Below are 18,147 nucleotides of genomic sequence, written 5' to 3'. Positions count from 1 at the left end.
GCTGTGGGGGTGGCGTTCACACCCTCTCCTCCCCTCCTGCAGGGCTCTGACCCAGAGGGAACTGAAGCTCTCTTGAGCTCTGAGGCATCTGTAGCCCTGGAAATGAATTGTTAATTCATTTTTGCGGAGCCAAGCTTTGAATCTCACTCCTGTGTTTATAAAACAGCTCCTGGTTTCACTTTCCCCACAGGAAGCAGGCAAACTCCTGTCATTACAAGCCCTGGACACTCTGGCCCCACCCTGCCGCCATTACTATCTATACATACCCAGCTGACTACTCTGGATGTCCTTTCCTTTCCCAACTAGGCCAGGTTCTGACCCCTTCCTCTTTCTGGAATGTCCTTCCCTTACTTTTCCTTTGGGAAAACTCCCATTCAACCATCAAGGCCCAGTTCAAAAGTCACCTCCTCTGTGGAGTCTTCCAGGATAGCACCCTTCCCCTGCCCCCAGGAGAGTGATAGTAGAGCCCTCTGTGTCTCAATAGCTACGTTACTATGGTCAGCACAGCATGAATCACACAGGGTTATAATTCACACATGTCTCATCATCCCACCAGACCCTGAACTTGGGTTGATTCATCCCTGGGCGCCCCGTGCCAGGCACAGGGCCTGGTGCAGTGTGGGAGGGGTGAGGGCTGTTTGGGGAGGAGATGGGAGGCCTGGGTGCTGCTTGACTTCTCGAGCTGACGTGCGGCAGGTGAAAGATTCATTTCTTCCCCTCTGAAGGGGGGAGGGGCTGGAGCAGAGTGAGGATTTTCAGCTCTGACCCACTGAGAATCAAAGAATCTGAGATTCTAAGAAATAGACCTAGGCTGCGTGAGGAACTTCCTGGAATGTGTGAATGATGGGCTTCTAGAGTTCCCCCAAAGGTTGTTGTGAGTCTGGTAGGACCTCCTGGATGTCCTTGGACCTCCTTCTTGAGATTGGGGCCACTTGGGAAAGCTCATCTTGGGACCAGTCTCTTTTGTGATGGTCCATCTCAAGACAGTTACCAACCTTGGAGGTCCATCTCAGCAGCTCTCCCTCTTGGAGTGGTCTATCTTAGGGGAGGCTCTCTTGGGCCATCCACCCAAGGACAGGTGCCTCTTGGATGCCCGGGGCCAGGGCTGGGTGGGGCTACATCCCTCTTACCCGTAGCTGTTCCTCAGGCAGGTCACTGCCATCATTGATGCCACGATTCATGGACACAAAGCGCTCGAAGGGCGGCCTGTCCCGGACGTTGGGGTTGTGGAGGCTGGTGTTGAGCATGATGATGGAGAAGGACAGGACGTAGCAGGTGTCTGCAGGATGGGACAGCAGGTCATGGTCCTGGTGCTGGTCACTCTCCCCTCCTCTGCCCTAACCCCTTCTAGGGGCCAAGAGTGCTGTCTGTATACCTTGAAGGTCCACCCTGTCCTCCTGCCTTGGCATTCAAGGTCCGGCCTCACCTCCCACTCTTACGGGGCTCCCTGCTCCCAACAGGCTTCAGCTGTCAGCTTCTGAGCCCCTCTGAGTCTTCCTGCCGCGGCACTTCTGCTCCTGCTGGGCCCCCTGCCAGGCACACCCTCCCTTTCCCTTTTCTACCATTTAAACCCTCCTGCTCTTGCGGCTCCAGCTGCAGCCCTCCTCCCTGCCGAGCCCTTCCAGCGCCCCTGCCCACTCTGTTCCCTGCCTCCTCGGAACCCAGAGAAAGCTTATTGTCGGCAACACTGTTCAGGGCTTTGTCACGTGCTGCTTGGTAATCTTGCTGGCATTGTGGGGCTCCCGGCGCCAAGCTCCTGTTCCATTATTCAGACTTTCATGTGCTTGGGAGGGCGGCTGGGCTGAGCAGTTGGGAGGGAGGTGATCACTATTCTGTGGTGTTTTAAAGCCCTGAGTCCAGAGCAAGGGAAGTCCAGCTGTGTCCCCAACTCTCTGGTTGACCTTGGAAAGTACCTGGGCTCCCAGAACCTTAGCTTCCCCATCTGGGACATTAGGAGGTTTAAATTTGCCCAGTAATTTTTTTTTTTTTTGTGGGTGGGGAGGTAATTAGGTTTACTTATTTATTTATTTAATGGAAGTACTGGGGATTGAACCCAGGACCTCATGCATGCTAGGCATGCATTCTACCCCTGAACCATACCCTCCACTCTAGGAGGCTTAATTTGAAGAGTCTTCATGTTCTAGAACGTCGATGATTCTAGCTCTGATGTCAGTGGCACCTAATGTTGTTGGTGTTTGCTCTGTGCTAAGCTCTTTAAGTCCCGTGACACCATGAGGTAGGCCCTGCTCCCACCCCCATTTTACAGACTAGGAAACTGAGGCTCAGGGAGGGTCAGTTACATGTCTAAGGTCACAAAAGTAAGTAGAGAGACTGTGATTCACATCTGGTGCTTTAAAATTCCTTTCTTCCTACAAATATTTATTGAATACCTACTAAGGAATGCAGACTGGGGATTCACAGGTGAAAAAATCTGGACGGTCCCCACCGTAGTTGGGACATTTAGACTTGAGGAGCTGACAGATAATAAATAAGCAAATCCCTAATTTGTCTATAACTACAAGGTAAGACAAATGCTCTGTAGGACTTGCCATAGATACACTGCCAAGAAGCCCCCTTCACTTCTCTTGAGTTTGTGTTCAACATGGGAATGAGAATACTGCTGACCTTGCAGAGTGGATGGAAGGATCACATGGCTTTGCGTGTGTAAAGCACTTAGCACACGGGGAATGCTCAATACATGGACTTGATGATTATTATGGTAACTTCAGATCCAGAGAAGAGGCCAGGACAAGCCTGCGGTGATGACTTCTCGCCCACTGTGTTGGGGGATATGGAGGACTGACCTTTTCTGATGTCCTTCTAACTCCCTTTGGTCCCTCCATCCTGCTCAGGCTGTTTTATACTTCTGTGCCTTTGCTCAAACTAGAACTCCTCCCTAAAAGGCCTTTTTTCCCCTTGACCTCCTGGAGAACTCCTATTCATCCTTCAAAACCCCATTCAGACCTCATTACTTCTGGGAAGCCATCCTGGACATGCTGACTCCCCCACCCCTGCCCTCAGATGGGGTTACTGCTGCCTTAGCACCTTAGTGACATTATTTCCTGCCTCTTCTCCCAAGGATCATGCCCCGAGGCAGCTCTGCTCAACAGGCACCTAGCAGAAGGCCTGACACAGAGCTGGGGCTCAGTGAGTGTTCATGACGGGAATCTGGGCTCCCAGGGTCTGGGTGCTTGGGAGAAATCTGAGGGAGTAGAGAGGCCATGGTGCCTTGGAAGGCAGACTTGGGCAGGCAGGGTTCCCCCAACACTGGCACCTGTGGACTGGAAGACACCTGGGTTGCAGAGGCAGTATCGGGTTGCAAAGGTCTCCATCATGCGGTCGATCTTCTGTGCCTCACCTGGCAGCCTGAAGCTCCATAGGAATTGTCTGGGGGATGAACAGAGCCGTCGGCAGTGAGGGCAGGGGGTGGCTCTCAACGGGTGTATGGGGGGACCTTTCCCCCCATAAGCCCCTCTGCCTCTCCTAGGCTTAAATCTTTATCCTGTTAATGGGAGAGTCTGTACCTGTCATGTAGGCTCATGGGGAGGGGTCCGTGGAATTTGTACTCGTGAGCAACAAGCCTTCAGGAGGGACCCAAGAAATGCCTTTTCTTCTAGAATGCAGGTGCTCCCCTCTGCTCATCTGAGGCCCAGTCCACCTCAGCCCACGAGGGGCGTCTCTGCTGACTCAGTTTCTGAGGCCCCTCCCTGCCTGGCTGTTGGGCTCTGGGCTCTGACTGTGGGACCCTGAGGGAGTGCCTTCCCCTGGCCGGGCCTCCTTTTCTTGGAACTGCATGATTTCCACAGCTTCCAGCTAAGTTCCCCAAGGGCAAGTGCTGTGCCTGCTCCTCTCACATCTCCTGCTGGTTCTCGCACAGGTCAGGGTACCCGGTGACTAGCTGCTCAGTAAAGGCTTGTCAAATGAGTGAAAGAATGAACAAATGAATAAATGAATGAATGAATGTTGGAGACTCCCAACCACCTACCCCTCTCTTTTAAAGAGCATGGGAGTTGGAGGGAGGCCACATTGCCTGGATGGTGGTGGCTTCTTCCTTCTCTGCCTTGCAAACTCCTACTCATTCGTCACAGCCCAGATCAAATGCCCCCACTTGGGAGGTGATTTTCCAGGAATCATCCACAGCAGCAAGACTTACTAAACACTCACTAGGGACCAGTTCTAAGCACTTTCTCATTTCATCTTTACAACCCTATGAGGTTGGTACTGTTACTATCCCCATTTTACAGATGAAGAAACTGAGGCACAGGGAGGTTTTTTTTTTTTTTTTTTTAATGACTTTCCCAGGGGATGAGCAGCAGAGCTAGGAGAAAAGGGCAGTCTGGCTCCAGAGTCTGTGCTCCTAACCCATATACTGTGACGCCTCCCATGGCTGTAAAAATGAGTAGCAACGGTAATACCCTAATTAGAAAATGAAAAGTAATAATAAATGCAGCACACACTAAGCTGTATTAATAAAATAAATAAAACAAGCACTAATCCAAAAAGCAGTGGGGATGGCAGTAATAATAGTAATAATGATTACAATGATTAAATATTATTATTATAACGGGGCAATATAATGATACTAGTAGTATTAATACTAGTAACCATCCAGGCGCTGGTCCAGGCAGTCCCCACCTAGTACCTCACCTCACCTCGGCTCTATGTGGGGGGGATACTGTCATCAATTAATTTTTGTTCCTGATGCTTTGTTTGTGCTGATAGCCATGGGGATGGTGGTGCTCCCAGTCCCCCAGCCATGCCACCCTCGGGGATCAGGCCCCTGTCCCCTGGACCACTCACCTGAGGGCCTGGACGAGGTTGAGGTTGGCGAACTCGTGGCAGTCCACAAAGGCCTGGAGGACCTGCAGGTTGATAGGGTCCCTGGAGAGGAGGCAGAAGGGAAGGATTTGTTGGCACCCACCTCCTGGAGGGGGTTGAGGTGGGGGCAAAGGAGGGGAGAGACATCCTCTTTCCATATCCAGCCGCCATCTGGTCGCTCACATCTGTCTGAGCCCACATCACCGTCCCCCTGACTTCCACGTGAACACCCATGTCCTACACACAGCTGGCCCGGCGACCACGGCTCACCAGCACTGTTCTCACCCAGGAGGGGAGCTCTGGCTTTGGAGTAGCTTGCCCTGAGTCAAAGCCTTCCTCTTTTACTTCCTGCCTGTGTGACCCCACTCAAGCCACCTGACCTCCCCCAGCCCCAGTGTCCTCATCTGTAACATGGAGAGAACCATGCCTACCCCCATTTCCTCCCTCTTCCCAGATCTTAAATTGGAAAGCACTGCCCATCTTACCACCTGCATCCCCTGCTGGCTTAGGAGGAGTGTGTCCTCTGGGGAGCCTGGAAGAAGGGTTGCTGGCTCCCTAGCCCAGCTCCATGCTTGTCCCCTATAGTCTATCCCCAACTCAGCACCCAGAGGGGTCCCCTCAGACGACTCCTCTGCCCAAAAACCCTCTCTCGGGTGCCACCTTGTTGCCTACTACTTCCTCCCTCCCTTGCTGTCTTCCAGTCTCACTAGCCCCGCTAATTCTTGAGCAGGCTTCTGCCTCAGGGCCTTTGCACATGCCCTTCCTTCTGCCAGGAATGCTCTTCCCCCAGATGTCTACACTGCTCACCTCCTTTAAGTTTCACTCAAAGGTCACCTTCTTTGTGAGAGCTTTCATGTCCACACTATTGAAAGCCACAGCTTTCGACGCCTGATTCCCAGAGCTTCTCCTCCCCCTTCCCTGCTTTATTGGTATTCCAAAGCACTTCTAGTATTCTAACTTACTTAACATATTTTGGGATCTGTCTTCCCCACTAGAATGTACCTCCCCGAGGGCAGTCAGTTTTGTTCACTGGTGTAGATCCAGGGCTTAGAACACTGCCTGGTGCACAATAGATCCTAAAAATATCTACTTGTTTTCTAAATGAAGGAAAGAATGAAGGCAGGCAGGCTTTGGCTCAGAATCTGGAGGGAAGTGATCAGTTGGCCCGCTGAAGCCCCAGAAGTTATGACTTGTCTAATATGATGCATTCCCATAGTTACCTACACATATCTGTGCACACCTGCACACCCTCATTCCCTGCCTCCCTAAGGCCCTGTCCTCCTTACCTCTCCCCCAAGTAGGTACCAATGGCCGTCTTGTTGAGGCCTTCACCCTTGTACAAGAACTGGGCAATGTCTTGGACGTCATGGGTCAGCAGCTTGTGCTCAATGAGATACTGGATGCCCTGGAGGTAGTACACAGAGGCTGTGAGCAGCCCCACTCAACAGGAGGATGGGAGGAGGATGGAAGGGAGTCCCTGTGGCCAGCGCCCTGGGGCCTGGCATTCTGGCATTGGCATAGCTTGTTCTGGGAAGTTCCCTTTGTAAGGTGATGAGTTCCCCATCAGCGGAGGCATGCAAAGAGAGACGGGGTTCCTGCGATGAAGCAGGTTCATGCCAGGTGCTCCCCAGGGTCCCCTTCAGTCTGACACATTTTGATTTTATGCGTCAATGATTCTATGAATTGATAATTTTAAGATGGAATGATTCAGCCATTCATTTTGTCCCCTTAAAATTCATGTTATTTAAAAATAGTATTTCATCTTTTTTTTTCTTACAAGTAATCTATGTCCATTGTATAAAAATTAGCAAAAAGCCAGCTTAATCAAAAGAAGAGGAGATTGCCCGGTCCCACCACTCAGAGGGAGACACTTTCCTGGCGGGGCCTGTCCTCTGCTTTGTGTGTGAAGATGGGAGTGTGCCTCGCCTGATTTCCTGCTCGAAACCTTCTCTTCTGATTTGACAATATCACAGCCATCGCTCCCCACAACCCAGGCACTCAAAGTCTGTCATTCTAATTTTAGGAGTTTGAGGGGCTGGTCTCTGGTTTTCTGTGATGATTCCTTTGTGTCCCTGTTCCTTTTGGAGAAGAGGCTGCTGGAAGATGGGGACAGGCTGTGGAGGGCTCTGAGTGACAGCAGATGGCCCTGGGGACTCCTCAGAGGCCCCTCCCAGGCAGGGGCGTGCGTTAGTGTGTATGTGGGTGTGTTCCACGTGGATGGGGGCATGGGTCCGGTTTCTGTGGCTGTGGGAGGTGGATGGGTGTGTGAAGTTGGTGGCCTATGATGGAGAAGAGAGGCAGCCTTCTAAACCAGAGCAGTAAATTTCCAGGGACCCCTTGGCTGCCCTGACCCCACCTCTGTGTGTCAGCTTGTGGCTTCCTCCTGTCTCTGTTTCTCCCGGAAAGGAGCCCAGCTGCCACCTAGCTGGGCGAGGGGGGTTGCTCTGAGGCCAGTAGGGGGCGGGGCGGAGGATGGGGGTTAGAGCACAGCTCAACCCTGAGCTCCCCGTGCTCTGCTCTCTGTGCCAGCGTCCCAGGGCTGGCTCCCTCTAGCCGAGAGGCTGGAAGACGCTTCTGAAGACTGAGCCCCAGAGTCTAAGGGCCCCACTGTGCAAAGTCCTACTCACAGCGGGGGAGACAGAGGCCCAGAGCCAAGGGACCCCAAGTCTGCAGACATCACAGACCCCACCCCATCCACCTGGCTCCCACCTCAGGCCCTGGGGCTGCTATGCTGAGGGGTTAGCAGGGCCCCAGCCGTGGACAAGATGCTGAGCCCAGCTGGGCCTCAGTTTCCCCATCTGCAGAGTGGGTAGTTGTGTCAGTTGAGGGGAAGAAGAGGGCATTGTGGAGGTGCCCAGCCCACAGCTCCCCCGACCCCCTGACGCGAGCCCCTGCGCTGCCCACCTTCACCGGGTCCATGTTGAACTTCTTGCGCCCGATGCACAGTTCCTTCTCCTTCTGGGCCATCCGGCTGTAGACAGGAAGATGTCAGCTTGGGCAGCCCAGGGCCCCAGGGCACCCCGCCAATCCCGGGGACGCTCTCCTCAGCTAGAGCCAATATTCCCTAAGAGCCTGCGCAGGAATCACCTGGGAGAAGGTGAGAAAGGCAAGCTCTGGGCCCCTCCCTGAGCTATGAAACCAGACTTCCAATGGGCCCAGCACCAGCACTTTAACCAGTTCCTGAGCTGTGGCCTCAGGACCCAGAGTTGCTCTGGGGGGAGGATTTTGAGGGGCCCTGTGCTTGGAGTGGGAGCAAGATACTGGGGAGGCTGGGGGTGAGGGCACAGGCTCTGCAGCCGGACTCCTGGTGCAAATCCCACTCCAGCGTTTGCTGGCTGAGACACTCAGGGCGAGTTGCTTCACCTCTCTGGGACTCAGTTTCCTCATCTGTAAAATGGAAGTGACTCGGGGGGGAGGGTATAGCTCAAGCGGTAGTGATAGAGCTCATGCTTAGCATGCGTGAGGTCCTGGGTTCAATCCCCAGTACCTCCTCCAAATATAAATAAACCTAATTACCTCCCTCCCCCTCCCCCCAAAATAAAATAAATTAATTAAAATAAATAAATAAAATGAGAGGGACTCCATCACCTGCACCCCTGCATTGTTGAGAGGTTAAGGCGTTGGAATAGCTGATGTCAGTTGCTCTGTAAATGTTATGTTGTTGTCATCACTGGGGCTGGAGTAGGGGATCTGGAGTCATGTGGGCCATGTATGTACGTGTGTGAGTGTGTATGCGTGTGCATGTGTGTGCGGGCTAGAGAGGTGGCAATCAGAAGCATCAGAGAATTGAGGGGTGGCAGGGGCAGGGTGGGGATCTCCTGGAACACCATATGTAGCAGACAGTGCCCTGGGGCCCTAGGGGATTATTCAGGGACCAACCTTCTCATTGCACAAAGAGGGAAACTGAGGCCCAGAGAGGCGAGTGGACCAAATCTAGGTCACAGAGTGGGGGGAGTCTTCCCATAGAAGAGGCAGGGTGGATGATGCCCTACGGGTAAGGGAAGGTGGACCAACCTCAGCCTTGCCACGGGCCAGGCTCCTGTCCCTGTATGGCCCTTGGCTTCCTCGTCCTTGTCCTTGGGGCTGAGCTTTCCTTCTCCCTGGCCCCTCCCAGGATGATCCTGGCCAGCCATTGGTCAGAAGTTGGGTCAGAGACTCTGGGTGGAAGTGGTGGGAGGATGGGGTTGTTGCTGAAGAGAGGGGCTGTCTGGAAGCAAGGACCAGACCAGACCACGGGATGGAGTGTCAGGGCCGCCCTGTTCCTCTCTCACTCCCCTGCCTCCCCTTTGGGGGCTGGATCTCAGAGCCCAGGCATGGCCTCTGTTCATTCAGTCACTCGTGGCGTGTGGCAACCTTGGGAAACCACTGTGGCAGCTCCCCAGGCTCCCCTGCCAGGCCCCTCACCTCTCCTCTGCCGTCTCGAAGCAGTCGATTTGGGCAAACACGTCCGCAATCTCGTCCTTGAGTTTCTGTGGGGTGGTAGGGGCATGACGGGGGAGGGAGAGTCAGAGGGTGGAGGGAGGGGGTCCACCACCTTCCGCCCTCCCACACAAGAGCTCCCAACCCTGGGTGTGAATCCCAAACCTGTCTGCCTTGAGCCACTACTGAGGGACCTTCCCCTGGCAGATCCCGTTCCCAGATGTCTTATATCCTCAAAATCCCAAGCCAAACATATAGCCTCTGTTTACATTTAAGTCTCCCAGGGCTCCTGTGGGGTGAGGGAGTCCCCAGTCACCACCCTTTTCCCCACGCTATTTCCCGCCCTCCCATCCCTTGCCTCTGCAGCTGAAAAGTGTCCTGCCCTTGAGCCAAACCTTCCTGACAGGCCCTTCTCCACCCAGCTGCCACTTTTCTGAAGCACAGCTTGGTGCCTGCCTTTCTTCTGCTCAAACTCCGTCCATGGCTCCCTCCTGCCTCCCCAGTCAGGAGGCACAGATTCCTGCCTTCTGATCAGGCCCCGCCTCCTCTCTGGTTTCCCTCCATCCAACCATTTCCCCTGTCCCTCGCCCTAGATCCAGTGCCCACGATGAGCCAGGTACCATGGGTACATGAGGGTGCAAGACAGCCCAGGCCGTCTTCTCAGGGGCTTTGCAATTCCAGTGGAGTTTACAGGAGAGGACACTGATGTGCAGAGAGGTGAAGTGATGTGTCCAACATCTGACTCCAAGCCTGTGCTTTCCCCATGCCCCACCCCCAAGTCTTTATCATCTTGACCTGGCAAGAGGTGCCCAGTGCCAGTGGAGATCCTCAACTCTGCCAACACCAACACCAGGCAGATGGGGAGAGGTGGCAGCTGGCCCAGCATCCCCCCACAGGGCAGCAACATGAGCATCTGGCCGGAGCCCCCAAAGGCACCCCTCTCCTCCTCCAAGATCTTTGGGATGAGGGTAATCCTGGGGGCTTGTCCTGGGACCTACGGACAGGATGGGGCCTGGAGCCTCTATCTGAGCCCAGTCAGCTCCTGTCCATGTGATCTTGGCTGAATCCCTGAGTGTCTTCTCCACAAATAAAATGAGGGCTCACTAGCAAGTGTTAATTGAGCACGTACTATGCTCTGACTATTGGGCTGGGGATACAGTGGTGGGAAACAGACCCAGGCTCTCCTTATGTGGAGCTCACAGGCCTGTGGGGTTGGGATCATGGGGGTCACGGGTCCAGTGAAAGGACCATGCAGAAGCAATCAGAGTAATGATATAGAAAGAGCCTGGCATGTGGTAGGTGTAAATCACATGCTGAGTGAATGACCTTGTGCCTTTGACTTTCCCTAGAATCTTAGGGGTACATGGGGTGGGATGCGGGTGGGGCCCCAGCAACTATAGCCTGGGGGTGGTGAGGGCGGCATCTAGGAGGAGAGACATGTGAGCCCAGAATGAAATAAGGAGAAGGCAGAGCCATGAGGAGGGCTTGAGAGAATCCCAGGTGGAGGGAACCGGGAGTGCAAAGGCCCAGGGGCAGGGCTGAGCACAGCACAGTCTGGGAACAGAAGCAGAGCATGTCTCAGACGGTTGCTGGGAATCAGACGAGCTAACCTCTGAGAAACTGGTGAATTGGCAAGTGCTGGGCACACATTGCTGGTGTGATCTAGAACAAATGGCCTACACTTTAGGGGGGATGAAGCTGAGGCCCAGGGTGGGGATGTGCCACATAGGTGGCAGGAAAACCTGACATACCGTGAGGGGGACAGAGCCCCAGGTGGAGCTTGGCACACAGTAGCTGCTTCATCAGTAGCCCCCTTTCTGTCCCCCACTCTCCTGGCTGTCTCTGGGCCCTGGTGACTGGGCCCAGGAGTGGGGAGGCCCCTGGGAGTTCTGTTCTCTACTCCTGGGGGCGGGGGCGGAGGCTACCTGTGAGCTCTCAGCCCAGGCTGGGTCAGGAGTGAGCGCGGAGGTGCGTGAGTATGTCTGAGTGTTGGCTTGTGGGTGAGTGTGGCTTGAGGGCGTGTCAGCACGAGCCTGTGTGTGGACAAGAGCATGTGTATCTGTGTGTGAGGCGAGCACACCTGGATGTCCTCCAGAAGCTGCTTCCGGTGCCATTTGATCTGCTGCAGCTCCTCTGTCTCCACGCTGCTTAGCTCCCCTGGGTCTGGAGAGAGAAGCACCAGTGGTCACTGGCTCATCCCTGCCCTCCTCCCCATCACTGGGCTCCAGCCACCCCAGTCAGCTCTCACTCCCCCAGGGCCCTCTTCCCTCCAGAAACCCATGCCTTGCTTGCCCTCTTCACTTTGGCCTTGGCCCAGATGTCACCTCCTCCAAGAGGCCTTCCCTGACTGCCCTGTCTAAAGCAGTCCCTCCCCCACCCTCCTCTCCTATCAGCTTTATGTCTCCTCTACCCGTCTGGGTACAGACCCCCTAAGCCATCTTGTTTACTTGCATCTTCTGTGTTCTACTCACTTCGCTCTCAGCCCCAAGAGAACAAACCCTTCAACAATTTTGCTTGCTGCTGCCTCCTCAGCCCCTAGAAAGAGCTTGACACACAGCAGGTACTCAGTACAACACTTGCTGAAGGCGTTTGTCCTTCCCTGGAACTTTAATTTACTCCTTCACTGGATCACACGTCTGTTGGTTATTCACTCATTTATTTGCATGACCAGGAAGTGGCGTCTCATTGTGCTTCACATCCCATTGGCCAGATGCAGTCACATGGCCACGGCTACCTGCAAGGGAGGCTGGGTAATGAGCCTTTAGTGGGGTGGTCCTGACAGCCTTACCCCGTAAGATGGGGAAACTGGATGGGGGGGGAGGGGACATTTCACAGTTCCTGCCCCAGACACTGAGGCTCAGAGAGGCGAGATGACCTGGCCAGGGTCCCGAAGGGATAAGTTGCTGAGCCAGGGTGGGACTTGGATTCAGCTGCCTACAAAGCCTGGGTTCTTCCCTCTTCGCCTGGAAATGAATTACAGGGGACACGGGGGTGCTGGTGTTCTGTGCGAGGTGGTGTTGTGACCATTTCTACAGCTGAGTCAGCTGAGCCACCTCTACCCCACGCCAGGCTTCCTGTCCCATCCATGACATTCTTCTGGTCGAAATCTCCACAGACCTCTTATTCCTTAGAGGGAAAAGCCCTCCTCCTGGTCCTGGGGCCTCTATAGTCTCCCTGGCTTTCCCAGTGAGCCTCGCTCCCCATTCTCAACAAGAGCCGCCAGTCCAGCCTGCCCGCCCCACACTGCCCCCAGTAGTCTAACTCTCAGTCTTACTTCCCCACCTTTGCCTCTACAGCTTCTCCACCCTGGGATGCCTTTTCCTGTCTGCCCACCCAAATCCTCCCGACTCTCAAGTCCTAGCTTTGGGAAGTGCCTAGTCTTGTTTCTTAAAGGTTTTACAAGGACAGATGTGATCCTTCCCAAATGAAAGCAGAGACACTATCGAGGGGTCCCTTTCCCGACTTCCCCCTCCCATGGACTGAGCAGCCATCCCGGGCTTTGAGGTGGAAGCAGGTGCCAAGCTAGGAGGAGCCCGGGCTCCGAGCAACCATGTGGAGAAGAGTCATCATATTCCCCTGGGCCAGCTACCCACTTGGACTTTTCAATGAGAGAGAAATAAGTCCTGAGAATGTCTCAGTCACTGTTTTTCTGAGTCTCTTAGTTACAGCAGCTATACCTGAAACTCAACAAATACAGCGTCCTTGTCTCTGAAACATGGACCATAACCTAGATGGTGGTTGTCTGGATTAAAAAAGCTGAATTTTGCCAACATGCAGCAAGGATCTGACATACGGTCAGGGTGCAACACATGTATAATAGACGCCATCCAGGTCTCCCCTTCGGGACCAAGGCACCCACTCCCTCAGCTGCTGGGGGTGAGTGTGTATCACCTGCTGATGGCCCACAGCTGAGTCCCTGCCCAGGAACTTAGCCCAAATGAGCTGCTTTGCCCAAGGATCTGCCCCTCCCACAGGGCAGTCGCTGCATAAAAGCCAAGACCCCTTGATTGGTTTTTAGATCCAGGCTCTACTGACTGAAGAAGAGACCAGGTCCACAAAAGCAAGGCTCCTGAAACATTTTAGCAAGTATATATGGTAATGATTCCCCTGGTCAAGCAAGCAGGGTGGGTCTGTCTGACTCACCAAGTTATAAAGTCAAATGTGCCCAACAGCAGTCCTTTGTAAGTGGTTCACCCAGAAACAGGTGTAAGCAGAGACAGAAGGCTCCAGTAAGCCCCAGGGATGGGTGACCCAGACCCGTATGTCATCTACTGCTGTTGCAACAGATCCCTCAGCTCACACCGTATCTTCATGGATGGGTCCCTTGTGACCTTCTGATAAAGAAGAAAAATGCCTGGACTTGGTTCCAGGATGGATGGCTGGAACCATGGGTGTGGTTATGAGTTAAACTGGACAGTTACTGAATTACAGTTCTGCTCAAAGTGACCCAGAAAGACAGTGGGGAGAAGTCCTCCCAATGGGCAGAGCATTGGGCAGGGCACCGAGTCATCTGTTTCATGTGGAAAGGGAAGTGGTGTGAGTACGAATACATAAGCATTCATGGGCAGTGGAGGATGGCTTGCCTTATTGGTCAGAAAGAAGGAAAGAAGGAAGACTGGGAACAGAGAGGTCTGGGGAAGAGGCAAGTGGGTGGCCCGATGGGAGTGGGCACAGAGTGGGAAGATGTTTGTAAAGCACACTGATGTTCCCCAGCAAGCACCCACCACAGGGGAGGCGCTAAACCACCAGGCAGACAGAATGATTCAGCCAGTTGACATCAGCCAGTCTCTGACTGACCAGCCCAGTGCTGGTGCAGTGGTACCCAAATGAAGTAACCATTGGCCCCTGTGGAGGCTAGGTGTGAACTCCATCACCCAGGCTCGCCCTGCCACTGGCATCACCCTGCCACTGCTGAGTATCAGACCTGCCAGCAACAAGGACCCATCGTTCCTCCAGAAGACCAACCAGCAACTTGGTGGCAAATCATTTGCATTGGGTCCCTTCCCTTCTGCAAAGGCCAGTGATTCATCTCACCAGGAATCCACACATGTTATGGATATGTGGTGGCCTTTCTCGCCCACAGAGCCTTGGCCACAGGGCAGCGCTGTCCAAGGGTTGGACCTGCTGACTCAGAACACTGCAAAACCTCACATTAGACCCAGGGACCCTCTTTCCAGTAAAGGAGGTGTGGGAAGAGCATGTGGCCGTGGGACCCGCTGGTACTCTCACGCATTTTACCACCAGAAGACACTGGCCTGATCACTGGCCTGACAGGGTGATGGAGCAGCCTACTGAAGGTGCAGCTGAGGTGTCAGTTTGGAGACGTTATAATGCTTGGACAGGGCACCATCCTCCAGGATGCGTCATACACCCTAAGTCAATGACCATTAGATGGTGCTCGGTGCCCAAGAGGCAACCTACACGCATTTAGAAACAAGGAGCAGAAGGGGCTCCACATACCTTCTAGTGACCCCCTTGGGAGTTTTCCTTTCTGTCCCTGTCACTCTGAGCCTGCAGGTCTAGAGATCCTGGTTTCCAGGGGAGTGAGGGGAGGTGGCACTTACCCCAGGGGACAAAGCAAGAGTCTTATTAATCTCTAAGTGCAAAAGCACCTGCTCCATGCCAGCAGTGCCACGTAAATTGTGTCATTTAATCCTCGTAACTCTTTTAAATGGATCTTTTTCAGTTTGAGACATCGAGGCTCAGAGAGGTGAAGTGACTTGCCAAGGGTCACACAGCAGGGAAGTAGCAGTGCTGGGATCAGAACCCCAGTTTGCCAACACCTAAGCAGAGGTAGATTCTGCATGCCATTGGGGACATGCAGGAACGGAAGGCATGAGGGGCCATCCTTGTGGAGACAGGAGCAGGGTCATAGCAGGGGAGGCCGCACCAGAGGTGGGACCTGGAACTCCTCTGTCAGGAGGGGAGGGAGGCTGAGATCCGTGGTGGAAAAATCCAATCACCTCTAGCTGACTTTGGGGTGAAAGATCAGGCTTTTGTGTTTTGTTTGTTTGCTTTTCGTTGTTTTCCTGTTGGCTGGGGCTTCTGTTCTGAAGCCCTGCTTCTGGCCCAGGGCACACCTGCTGGTGGAGGCCACGTGGATTCCAGGCAGGCTGCTTATTGGAGAGAAGCCAGGTGGGAATTTCGTGTTTCTATGGATAATCCCTAATGTGGACGGTCAAGGGGTGAGCTCTGGGGCTCCCCTTGGGTCCCAGGCCAGCTTCTCCTCCCTCCTCAGGAAAGCTCCCCTTTCCCATCCCGGGCCCAGGACTCACACGCATACCCTCAGCCTTAAGCCCCTCCCAGAGCTTCAGACCCTTCCATCCCTCTGTGTCCTGACCATCATTTCACTTGTCACTGGGACTAAAATGGAACTCCTAGAGCTTCCCCTCAACCTGGCCTTCTCCCTGAGTCCTCAAGCTCTGGGAATGGCCCCCCAGGGACTCCAGGAGGCACCTTGACATGCACCTCTCTCACCCTCGTGTCTCCTCCATCACTAAGCCCTGTCCACCTTCTTTCTGTTTCCATGGCCCCCACCCTCACCCAGACCCCCGGCTCCTCTCTCTGGGTGACTGAAGGCCTCCTGATGTCCCTGCCTCCACTCTGCCCTTTCCAGCCAGTCTCCTATGGCGTCCCATTGTCCTGACGATAAGACCCACCAGTCCCCGTGGTGCCCCACCCTCATCTCACAAGGCGCCCACCCCTGCCCCCGACTTGAAGCCTCCTGATCGCCCTTCTTTTGCCCCCATGTGCTCTCTTCCTCCACGGGCCTTCGCACCTGCTGTTCCCTGTGTCTCGATGCCCTTCCCTCTCTTCTCTGCCTAGTGGCTCCTACTCATCCTCTCCATCTCCTCGCAGGGGCCCTTCTGTGCTCCAGCTGGGCTCCCCCTCTCCCTCACCTCCTTCCCATCCCTGCAGCAGATCTGGGATCTTGCCTGATGAATAAGCCAAGCTGTTAGCGAAGGAAAGTCCTGCTGGTTGGGCACCTGCTCTGTTTCAGGCCCCGGGGGCTCCAGGCTTTTGCCGCCCACTAGCTCCTTTGAACCCGACAACAGCTCTGAAGGGAGGGGTTTCCAGTCAGTCTGCAGATGGTGCGCCAGAGGCTCAGACTGGTTAAGTGACCTGCCCAAGGGGGCACAGCTGGGAGGTGGCAGAATGGGACTCACACCCAGGCCCATCTGGGGCTCTGAGGCCACAACCCTGACACTGATCTTCCGAAGCCAGACATCTCCATGCAAATCATCAAAACCCCATCAAGACACTAACCTTGGATATTCTGACACAGAAATGCCGACCATGGCTGATCACCACTGAGAATGAAGATGGAGGCAGGATGACTGATGCTTAACGATCCCAGCCCCTTTCTCTTTTGGGGTAAGAAATAAAACGAGGCCCACATCGTAGAGCTGGGGACACAGTTTTCCCAGGAGAGTGGGGGTGGGCAGCGAGGGCTTGTTTGCCTTTATTCTTCATGCAGTTCCTTTCGTGATTTGACAGGTGCATTCGTGAACCCTCTCAGCCCACTGTCCCCTTCCATCTGGTGACAACTGGCCAAGCGCTTTGAACCCATGAGACAGTGCTGACAGCCCCTGGCCTGCTGCACCCATCGCGTGGTACACGGGGGCCTTGCGACCCTGCACCTATTTGTTTAAAAGTGGGGATTTCGCCCCATTTCAGAGCTGAGGGCGCTGAGGTTCAGGGAGGGTGACAAGGACACAGTCTGAGGGTGCTCACCTCTGATTCCAAGCCTGGTGATGATGGCATTTCAGGCATTGGTGCAGGTTGTGTGAGATGGATTTTAATAATAATAAAGTTAATGATAAAAACACAAAGATATTTAAATGATAGTAACAACCGCTGCCACCACAAACTCCGTGTACTCCGCCCTAGGCTGTGCTGTCCACCTCGCACAAGGGCCTGAACACTGACACTCCCACCCCCAACCACGACTGCGGCCGGGTGCCCTCCGCACCCAGAGCCCCGGCCGGCTGAGTGTGCCCAGGTACCGCCCCAGCCATCTCCCCAGCTCCTCTCTACTTCCCCTTTGTCCTTCCTCTTTCCCGTTGTATTTTTAGAAATCTGCTCACAGCCCCACTTCCAGGACAGCTGGCCGGCCTCGCTTCCCCTTTCCAGGCCAGGAGGAGGGTGCGATCCTGGGGTCCTGAAGGCAGAGGCCCCTCAGAGTCTGGGTGTGAGGGACACTGGGGCAGGGGGCGGCCCTCAGAGCTTGCCCTGCCCCAGCCCTCAAGGCCCTGCGGGGTGCATCGCTGCATGTGGCTTCCTCCCCAAGCCCAGCTGCCTCTATTTTTAACCCGCCGTCTTACTGCACCAGCCCCAGGACTGTCTTTGGTCACGCTGGGGCTTTGTTACCTGGACTTCTCAGCTTTTCAACAGACCCAGGGGGAGGGGACCTGGTTCTGGGTGCGACACCCCCAGATAGAGGAGGGGAGGCAGCTCCCAGGGGCCTTTGGCGCCATCCTGTCCTTCGTACAAGTGGGGAAGCTGAAACCCACAGAAGGAAGAGGACACCAACACTGGTAGGTTGGTGCCAAGCTGGGATCTGAGCCGGGTCAGGCTGACTCTCCATCCCCGTTCTTTCCCCACTTCCCCCCACTACGACCGGGGTGAAGATGCCACTTAAGAGATGACAAATCTGGGCTCAGAGAGGGGAAGTCACCTGGCTGTGGAGGAGTTTTGATTAAGACCGAGTCTGAGGAGCAGAGAAATGACCTTCCCTCCTTCCCTCTACTTCCTCCAGGAAGTCTTCCCATATCTCCCCTGCCCCGGGTGGAAAGAGTCTCTCCATCCCATGCTCCAGGTCTCTGCCGGTTTGCACATCTGCCCTGGGTCACTGTCCTGCAGGGTCTGTCTCTCCCTCCTCCACACCGTGGACCAGCAGCCCCCCACAGG

General features: G+C 54.5%; 1 protein-coding gene across 1 annotated transcript in view; it reads right to left on the bottom strand.

The window, feature by feature from the left end:
* CYTH4 (cytohesin 4) overlaps positions 1-18,147 on the bottom strand; it is a 29,998-nt gene that overhangs the window by 9,957 nt on the left and 1,894 nt on the right. The window contains exons 2-8 of the mRNA XM_006174917.3: positions 11,318-11,400; positions 9,223-9,287; positions 7,723-7,789; positions 6,105-6,223; positions 4,801-4,881; positions 3,275-3,387; positions 1,131-1,279 (exon numbers count right to left, since the gene is read on the bottom strand). Coding sequence (XP_006174979.2) covers positions 1,131-1,279; positions 3,275-3,387; positions 4,801-4,881; positions 6,105-6,223; positions 7,723-7,789; positions 9,223-9,287; positions 11,318-11,400 — 677 coding nt within the window. The remainder of the gene's footprint in view (positions 1-1,130; positions 1,280-3,274; positions 3,388-4,800; positions 4,882-6,104; positions 6,224-7,722; positions 7,790-9,222; positions 9,288-11,317; positions 11,401-18,147) is intronic.

Source organism: Camelus ferus, chromosome 12 (genome assembly GCF_009834535.1).
Source record: "Camelus ferus isolate YT-003-E chromosome 12, BCGSAC_Cfer_1.0, whole genome shotgun sequence".
In the NCBI taxonomy this organism is placed as follows: Eukaryota; Metazoa; Chordata; class Mammalia; order Artiodactyla; family Camelidae; genus Camelus; species Camelus ferus.
Note: the sequence above shows the minus strand (reverse complement) of the source record. Positions and strands in the feature narration are given on the sequence as shown.